At 38.5% G+C, this 10,361-nt stretch overlaps 1 protein-coding gene across 1 annotated transcript; it reads left to right on the top strand.

Moving 5' to 3' along the window:
• The first annotated feature begins 362 nt into the window (after positions 1–362).
• hyal6 (hyaluronoglucosaminidase 6) lies at positions 363–10,151 on the top strand. Its single transcript, XM_072385330.1, has 7 exons — positions 363–464; positions 1,326–1,461; positions 1,867–2,049; positions 7,523–8,496; positions 9,251–9,340; positions 9,564–9,906; positions 10,042–10,151. The coding sequence occupies exons 1-7, from the start codon at positions 363–365 to the stop codon at positions 10,149–10,151; spliced, it is 1,938 nt and encodes a 645-aa protein (XP_072241431.1).
• The last annotated feature ends 210 nt before the right edge of the window (positions 10,152–10,361 follow it).

The raw sequence follows: 10,361 nt of genomic DNA, 5'->3' as shown, positions 1-10,361 counted from the left end.
CATAAATTGTTAAAAACGTGTATTGTTTGTAATTTAGAAAGGTCATATTGTACATGTTAAAAGAGCATTCTTCTCATGATCCTTACTGTTCCTCAAGGTAAATACAAAGACGTAAATTCATATTATGAGTTGTTTGATAATGCAATATTTATGCAAATAGAGATAATTATTCTATTTTTGTATATTTTTTAACTACAGTTTTTACAGCTTGTCAAATGAAGATCAGAGAGTAAAAGGTCAACTCTACTCAGACTCTTGTGTTCTTTGACAAAGGTTTAGCCTGGTGTTTAACCAGAGTTGCTACACTCTGCAACAGAACACTGAAGTGAAAAGGCGGCACTTGATGTTCCAAAGTGTGGAAGATGGCAAGCAACAAGTCGTCAGTGTCGATTGCCAAAAACAACGTAACATTAGCGTCATCTGTGAGTTCAGCTCGTGCCAGAGCTAAAGCAGAAGCTGCTAAGGTGAGAACATCATCTGCTAGCTAGGAGGCTAAATTAAAGCTGGAAAAGGCTGCTAGAGAAGCAGACAGGAAAACAGAATACACTTAAAATCAGCTGGAAGCTGCTAGAATTGAGACAGATCTGGAAGCGCTAATATTACATCGTGAAGCAGATGCAGTCATTGCTGAAGCACAAGTGTTGGAAGATGTACCAAAAATGCATGACACATTACGAAATGTGAGATCTGAGTCAAAAGAAAGGCTTAGATTGCAACGTACTAGTGAATATGTTCACTCCAAAAATGAAATGATCAGAATCATTCTACCTCTGCGCCAGTACCAGTGCCACCAGTTAAATGGCAGAACATGGCATCCACCTGCAAACATATCAGAATTCTAACTTACTAATAACAAGCCCAAGCCTGAAAGTGATGTTACAGCACATCCACCCGCACCAAACCTGTCTGAACTGACAAGAGTTGAGCCAAAGACTGACATCAAAATGACAAACCCTCACACGTACATACGTGCTTAGTCACAAACACCACGACATATGCTTCGAGCTAGTGCGTCACACCCCCCAGACCCTCTGACACAATATTTGGCACGACGAGATCTTGTTATGTAAGGACTGTGCCAATTTGATGATAAGCCGGAGAATTTTTGCACATTGCAGTCCTCATTCACCAATGCAGAGGCTGAAGTCCAACTTACAGCAACATAAGAACTAGACCTCATGACCAAATGGCTAGGAAAAGGTGAACAAATGAGGTGCATTTGTGCAGTGCATGTGAACAATGCTGATCTGGCTCTACGTAAGGCATGGGAGAGGCTTTGCGACTGCTATGCTGCCCCTGAGATAATCTAGCAGTCACTATTCCAGAGACTAGACAGTTTTCCGAGGATTACAGCCAAAGATCTCACCAAATTACGTGAATTTGGAGATTTGCTCATGGAGATACAAGGCGCCAAGGAGGATGGATATCTCACTGGACTGTCGTATCTCGACACCTGCAGAGGTATTGGACCAGCTTATGGGCATATGGGCTTCAGGAGAAGTGGGTGTCATCTGGGTTGTGGTACAAAGAAGAGAACAATGGCTGTTTCCCTCCCTTTAGTTACTTCTGTAACTTTGTGTGTTGTGAGGAAAAGAAACAAAATGGCCCCAGCTTTATGCGTCAAAGCAACGGCACAAACCTCACAAAACCAGAAAGGTTACCTGTGAAGAGCTTTAACACCAACAAGTTTATCACAGTTCACAAAACAGATGTCTCTACAATCAATAACGACCCTAACAAGAACTGCCCACTGCATGACAAATCACATCCACTTAAAAAATGCAGGACATTCAGAAACAAGTCCAAGTAAGGAACAGAAAGGAATATTCTTCAAGTGTTGTTCTTCAACTTCCCATGTTGCCAAAGACTGCAAATCCTCTGTGAAGTGCTTTGAGTATGAAAGCACCTACCATAATGCAGCCATGCACCCTGGCCCACAACCTCAACCTACCGAGGCTCCTCCACCGCTACAGGAGAACGACGGGGAGAGAGAAGATGGTTCTAATGTAACTGATGTTAGAACTAGCTGCACAGAGATTTATGGCTCCGGTCAGTGGGGTTGTTCTTGCTCTAAGATCTGCCTAGCAATAGTCTACCCCAAAGATTCAAAGCACATAACCATTAAAGCTTATGTAATGTGATGAAGCTTGGATGATCAGAGCAACTGCTCTTTAGCCAGACCAGAGTTCTTTGAACTGTTCGATGTGGAGAATAAACCACTCTTGTACTATGGAACATACTCCGGCATTATTTAAACATATTGCAGGAAATTGGAAGGATTCCAGTTAAAGTCGTTGGATGGCACAGCTCTCATCTCTCTTCCACCACTCCTTGAGTGTCCTGAAATCCCAGAGAGTTAATTTCCAAGATGAAACAGGAAGTCACAAACCAAATGTGGAGACACGACAAAAAGTCAACATTACCGGTGTGACAAATTTCCATATATGATAGAGCCTAAAATACATAATAGAGTTTAAAATACGATCCAGTGAAAATACTTTGAGGTTTTTAGGTCATTTGGTCCTTTAAATTCCTGTTGTCTGATGAGGAGGGGCCAAAATAACAATAGTGTGGGGCATCTCTGTCCCATAAAACATAGGGAACCTGACTGTCAGGGGTTAGAGACAGTAGTTGAATAATGGACAACATTTTCAAGGGTTTCTTTGCATTAAAGCATCAACAGAAGAGGGAATTATCCACCAAAAAGTATTGAAACTCAGCACAGCCAGCAGAGGAGGGGAAGGTATGCAATATTTAAAAAAAAATAATACTGTTGTTGGCTCTTTGAAAGATTCTATCTCATACCATTAAAGACAGTAATTGACTCTGAATCTGAATCTTGAATCTGTATGTTCTTCATTATCACTTAGTGAAATTAGAACAGTAATTGGATGCATAAAGTCCACTTCTAATGTCCAAATGTATTTTATTCTACTCAGCATTTGATTAGAAAAGTCTTGCCATTGCAGCTAAAAACCTGCTAACAACCAGACTGCAATGTGAAAGATCACATATTAACAATCAACTTCAAGAGTATTCATAAGCAAAGAAACTATTTGATAGTGTTAAGCTATGTTAAAATAGAATCCTGAAATAACAACACTACTCATAACCGAGTAACTGAAAATGTTAAGTCTTAATTAAATTAAGAAATATTAGATGTTGATATTAATTTCAACATCTAATATCTGAATTCTGAGTCAACATTCTTGACTGTTAGTCGGCAGGGGTCTTCTCGGTTTTTCATAACCTCCACCCAAGTTAAGTCACTGCAATCAGGTCTGCTAGGTTCTCTGAAGCTAAGAGTGTCAGGTGTGAAAGCAGTAAAAATGACTGGAGTTCTGCTACTTTTGACCACTAAGACTTAATTGGTGGAGAATCATTTTGTTTATTGGCTGTGATAATGTATCCATTAAATCTGGCCATTTTCGGAGTCTTAAGGACCAAAAACAACATCATTATGACTTTTGAATAGGCTTATTTGTTTTGTTTGTTATCAGAGAACATCACCCTCATCCTAAGTGATTTGCAAATCTGCAGAATGAATTTCATCAAGTCATGGATTAGGAATCAAAAGGAAATTAACTGTCCTGTACGGTGCCCTGAGGAATAATATATTCAAATGCAATCAGTTTAACTACTACTGCAACTTATAGTACCTACATTTCAAGGTCTTAAATGGCCAGCAAGTAAAAAAGACAAAAATAAATCCTTAAAAATAACATTATATCAATGTCGATGTGTTCTAAATAGACACACGAATAGGCTATAATGAATTAATTGTATATTTTACTATATTTATTTGAATCATTCCTTATTCATATGCCACAAATATGCATTCTTCATTTGACATATGTTTTTCCCTTTAGTGAAGAACATAAACCCAGTCAATTATTAAACTGATAGAAATGAAAGCAATAGGCCATTTCAACATCATGTTTTCAGATGTGTCAGAAATCTTAAAAAACCTTGAGCAGAGCTTTTAAAATTATGAGGTAAAAATGGTGCTTTCTTAGGCTTTTTGAAGGACCATTATCGTGACTAATGAAGTAAGGGCATGTTACGACAGAAAATTATTTATTATTATTTTGAAAATTAACCGGATGTTTTATTTTGTTTCTGCGCACGACTTTATGTCCCGCATGATCTGCTCTGTGCCATGTTACTGCGTTGTGAAATATATCCGGCAGAAATGTATAACAGGTTCAACATCCAATATTGACAAATCAACACTGAATAAACGTCTCATTTTCAATCGAAGACGTCGCTGACATTTCAATCGCAAAATGAATGTTGATTCAACCGGTGGAAATTGATTGACGACCAGTACTAACGGAGTTAACCAAAATTAAACTTTGATTCGATGTTTCCTTGCTATCTGAGTAGTACGTTGGGTTGCAATAAATATATTTTTACATGAAAATGCATTTTTTTTCTCACAGTCATCTACCACTTAAACTGCTCTCCACCTACATTTTTAGCTTAATGTGCTCCTCATATATATGTCTATGGCGGTAACAAACGTCCGACTTGTGTGTGGTAGTTACCGTAGCGAAAGTGCGTGTTGTTGATGACGCACAGCAATATGCCCACACTCTCGAGCTACTCTTTTGTGGGGGGACCAAGACCATCGTCCTGCAGTCAGTTTCACGTGTAATTTTTTTGAGTTTATATACCAGAATTTTAGCAGCAACAACAACAACAACAACAAACATACAGAGGACACGACCTCAGTGTCCTCAATGGTAGTTAGGCCTTGATGACATGAAATGAACTCACTTATTTAGCTTGTAAGCTTATTTTTTTTCTTGTAAACACAATTGTAACTCATAGCATACATCAATAATCAAATATGTTGGTATTCAGCTGTGTGACTTCTGTGGCTGAACGCCTCCTTCTGTTTCTGGCTGTTCAACATTAAGGCTTGTTTGTTAACTTCTAATTCAAGGTTGTATGTGCTGGTCATGAATAAAACTTACACATCAAGTTTGAAGCAATATTTGGGCTATTAAGAGCAAATTTCAGTGGTGCAGTTTTTCTTTTAAAGCTTTTTCCAAAAAATGAAAAATAAATGTGACAGATGTCACAGATGGATAATTGAGATATACAGTATGCACTAAAATGTAAAATGCCAAAATGTTAACATCAGTCTTTTTTAAAAACAATATTTTTTTTTCCCAAAATATCAGTTTAGAAAAAAGTAGAATTAGATAAAAAGGCTAAGCTGGCCACCACCTTCACCATCATTTTTACATGACTGATGACTTCTTTCATATATGATATATGATAGTCTTAAATTAAGAATGTTTGTGAATTTTAGGAAAACAAATTGGCAAATAACAAAGGTAAAATGCAGCATATTTATAATATTACTTAAGTATATCTAAGAAAATCATCAAAGAGTATTTAGAAGTTTTGGTATATCATATTTCTACTCCACTACATTTTAGAGTAAAATATTATTGTACTTTTTATTCTATTACATTTATCTAACAGCATTAGTTACAAGTTACATGTCTGGGATTTTGACTTACAAATTGTTTCAAGATGTTATCAAATACAATGCATTGCTTTGTCATAGATTAATTTCATAATCATACCACGATTAATATAGGAAGGGGTTTTAAAAGTATAAAAATTACAGTTCGCATTTTCTGCAGCATTTTTGTTACTTTAAGGACAGTTTCCTTAAGTTTACAATATATTAAATTTTTCTTTAATTAGATTCTTTATATCAGAACTTTAACTTGTAATGGAGTTTTGTGTTGTAACAGAGCTTTAACTGTTCTGAAGCCTTGAGATGCTACTTCCATCTCTAAGAAAATGGCAGGTGAATATTGAAACAGAATGACTAGTGGTTCAGTTCTTAAAGAGACATGCAGAGTGTCTCTTTAAGACACTAAGACAGAGAGTGTGTTTAAATATCAAGGATTAACTCACAATACAATTTACCTCACTATCACCTGGATTCATTCAGTTGAGTCTAGCTGCTTTTTACTGGTACGTCATGTCTCTATGAGAGAAAACAAAGAACTCAGTCTCCTCTGTCAATTTAGACTCAGACTTTGTGTTTGGGGATGGGTCTCTCTTGTGGTCTGGAATAATTTTCAGAGGTCCTCGCTTTCAGTCGTACTCTGTTTGTCTTGGATCAGTATCACCAGAAAAAAGTCTTGCTGGGAGGATTTATGAAGCTAGTGAGAAACACACTGTGTTAATATGTTCTCAGAAGTGTATTTGGTATACAAGGAAACATAATGATAATTTACAGCATTTAAAAAAAGCTTTGAAGAGCACATTTCATTGATATATACATTATTGGTGACTGTAATTCTGAGTCCTCCTCCGTCAACCATCTTATCTCAACTTCTCTCCTTACTGATCCACATCAAAAAAAGTTTTAATCCAGAAGTTCTCATGCCATTAAGGCCATCAGAAGACATCAGCTCTTGGCCGGCGCTTCATCAGATTTATGAAAATTTGAAATGACGCCTAAGCCTACCAGTTGTTTCCTTTTTCCCAGGTCTGGTAAAAGTCCTTTAAACAGAATGATGGGGGATTTTCCATGGTGTCCTTGGAGGCAACCACATAGCAATGCCTCAAGTCACAACATTTCCCACCCAAATGTGGAAAAGCTATTATATAAATTACTTGCTTATGTGGGGGTGCCAGAAGTAATTGCTCCCACATAAAATCTGGGGAAAAGAATTTCAGCAGAATGACAGAGACAAAAACAAAACTTAGAACTCTATAGACTAGACATGTGTTTGTCAGTATGCTGTATTTGTACAAGAGTATAAACAGAAAATGGTTTCAAGCTTTGAAGTTGCAGTACCAAACAAAAATGAATATCTATCTCTATTAATTTATTTATGGTTTCATTGAGAAATCCATTACTTTGCAGTAAAACATTTAAAAAACACGCTGACCCTGTTGACAATGTGCTTTTAAAAGTTTTCTAAACACATTTAGCTGTACATGTCGATTTAAGATATATTTTCTAAACTGACTTCTTATCAGTCTTTTCAAGATTTTCATGGCTGCTTTTCTGTTGTTAAACTTTATGAGTGTAACCTTCTCATTTGGCATTTCACTGCCTCCAGAAGAGCTAGGAAGTACACAATTTCTTTAAATTCATAACAAAAAGCTGTTTAATGTTCTAGTTGGTAAAGTCAGATAGATCTATTTATTCATAGAATGGTTTCCTAAAGCATTTTCAATTTCGCAGTTAGAGATTGGTGTTAAATGATGATTCAAAAAAGTATGAGAGAGGACAGAAATTTATTTGATCCCTTTCTCTCCATGGATGTAGCAGGTTCTATGGGATTTCCACCTATGTTATTTCCAGAACAGATCTGCTCTCACTGAGAACAAAGTATCTTTGTGTTTTTTTGTGGAATTTGGAGCTCTCACTTCAGTGACCATCATTAATGTCTTTTCAAAATCCAGCACGATTATCCTTGTTTACTGAAGCTCATAATGTCTTTATTTACTCTCTAAACATGTAATATCTCTTCACTCTCAGTGCAGGACCATTCATTGCTCCATGAGGAGTCGCAGGCCATGATGTTGATACAGCTCTGTCTCCTGCCGTTGGTCTTGTGGGTTTGGCCTGGAGTAAAGCTCCAAGTCAGAGGTGACCAGAGGAAACCAACCCGAGCACCTCTGATCCCTCATCGACCTTTTGTTGTAGTCTGGAACGCTCCAACAGAGTCATGTCGCCTTCGATTCAAGGTGGACCTAGACCTCAGCGTTTTTGACATTGTAGCAAACCTCAACGAAACCTTAAGTGGACCAAACGTTACCATATTCTACCACAGCCATCTGGGATTTTATCCATACTATACAAGCTCTGGGGTAGCTATCAATGGTGGCCTACCTCAGAACCAGAGCATTTCCAAACATCTGAGCAAGGTCCGGGCTGACATTGACAAGCTAATCCCCCACAAGGACTTTCGTGGTCTAGGCGTCATTGACTGGGAGAACTGGAGGCCTCAGTGGGTTAGAAATTGGGGTTCCAAAGACATCTACCGCAAAAAATCCAAAGAACAAATCCAAAAACTTCATCCAAACTGGCCGGAGAGTAAAGTTGAAAACGTGGCAAAGGAAAGTTTTGAGAGTGCTGGGCAAGCTTTCATGAATCTTACCTTAGAACTGGCTGAAGCTCGCAGGCCAGATGGTCTGTGGGGGTTTTACCTATTTCCAGACTGCTACAACTATGGCTACAAGCAGCACCCACAACGCTACACTGGAGAATGCCCAAATGTTGAGCATGTTCGCAATGACCATCTGATTTGGCTCTGGAAAGAGAGTACAGCCCTTTACCCGTCCATCTACCTGGACTATGAGCTAAAGTCCTCTCCAAACACTGTCAAGTTTGTCCATTATCGAGTCAAGGAAGCCATGAGGATTGCATCCATTGCACATACGGACTTCACACTGCCTGTCTTTGTATACTCCAGACCTTTCTATGCCTACACATTTTTCATGCTTTCAGAGGTACACAGTTTTTACAGAAGACCACAATTTCTTTGTGCGATTAAAGTGAATACCATATACAGCAGAATCCATGGTTTGATTCTCAGCAGAAATAAACTACAGTTCAAGTCATATCATTCTATTTCTGCCCTTGTTTCATGTCCTTCTTAGCTGTTGAAGGGATTTTGCAGTTTATATAAGTCATCCGTTTGAACAGTTAGCGTATTACTTGCAGTCAAAGTTTACAGGGCTTAACAAAGTTCATGGAGCAATAAAGGACATGTGCAGAAAATATAGTGACATTTTAAACAACTGTTTCATGTGGTGTGGTGTACAAATCTATAATATAGCAATTGCTAGAACCACAATGAAATTTTCTATGTTGAAATTGTTTTTTTAAAATAATTTTTTAGAAAGGAAATAATCCACTCCACTGATCGACCTGTTCTGAGAAGCTGTTAGTTTGTTCCCTTCCTCATAACTCCTTGCTGATTCACCAAACTAAAAGTGCTCTGACTGCAGTCTTCTGCAGCTAAGATACCAGTTACTCATCAGAACTTCACACAAAATCACTTGTAAAACCAGAAAACACCAACACTGAGCAACTGAAAAAACAAAAATGTTAAAAAAGACATTTTTTGTGAAATTATGCAGGAAGCTTTGTAAGTCATCTGGATTTTTCATGTGTCCCAGAAAGCCATATAAATTTATAGTTTTACTTTGTGTTGATGGGCTATAATGTTCTTTTTTTTCCACCCTTTATTTTTTTAATAAGAGTGATCTGGTGCACACTATTGGGGAAAGTGCCGCCTTGGGAGCATCAGGTGTCGTCCTTTGGGGATCATCAGAGTATGCTCGATCCCAGGTAACTGTTAGTATAACTTCAAAATATTGCTCAAACTAGTGACCAATAAGCTATAAGATATGATGACATCTTTTTTTCATTGGAAAAGCTAATGACACCGTGTTCAAAATGATCAGCAGAAATACAAAGCAGACTCAGTCTATGATTAATGGTTTACAACATGAAGAGACACTACCATGGTTCTTGTTTTAGACTAATGTGTTATGGTCTCTTTCCCCTCCAGAGGAACTGTCTGACAGTGAAGAAGTACATTGATGGTCCTCTGGGGCATTATGTCGTCAATGTCACATCAGCAGCTAAGCTGTGCAGCAAAGCACTTTGCAAGAAGAACGGCAGATGTGTCCGCAAGAGCCTAGATTCAGGTGCTTACCTGCACCTTAATCCACTCTTCTTTCACATCCACCACAACCTGGCTCCCAGGGGCCCCCGCTTCCATATCAGTGGTCATCTCAACAGCCACGATATTCTGGATATGAAACACAAGTTTACATGTCAGTGCTACCAGGGTTGGACAGGAGTTTACTGTGAGATCCCGCAAGCTCTGTCTCCTCCTCCTCCTCCTCCTCCTCCTCCTCCTCCTCCTCCTCCTCCTCCTCCTCCTCCTCCTCCTCCTCCTCCTCCTCCTCCTCCTCCTCCTCCTCCTCCTCCACCACCACCACCACCACCACCTCAGCCTGCTGTCCCACTGCCTCACCCTTGGGGCAACAGCCTGCTGGCAGACATTCTGCTCCACCTTTCTCACCATCTCTCCTGTCTGTGTATTATAATGTTCATGGCACTCTTGCTCATTATTAAGTGTTTCATACTATAGGCATCATCATTACATAAGAGTAGAGGAGTCACTGTAGGGTGTTAGTAAGACACAAGTGTTATAAACTACATGTTCACTATATGAGCAAAACTCATATGCAGGAATATTCAATTGGAAAAAGTTTAAGAGTAAAAAACAGACTTTCTGCCCTGCAGACTTGAAGAAATAAACTGTTAACTGCATGCTCCTGCATAAAACTGTGCCTACTAA

Source organism: Leuresthes tenuis, unplaced genomic scaffold (assembly GCF_036924035.1).
Source record: "Leuresthes tenuis unplaced genomic scaffold, fLeuTen1.0.hap1 SCAF_5, whole genome shotgun sequence".
In the NCBI taxonomy this organism is placed as follows: Eukaryota; Metazoa; Chordata; class Actinopteri; order Atheriniformes; family Atherinopsidae; genus Leuresthes; species Leuresthes tenuis.
Note: the sequence above shows the minus strand (reverse complement) of the source record. Positions and strands in the feature narration are given on the sequence as shown.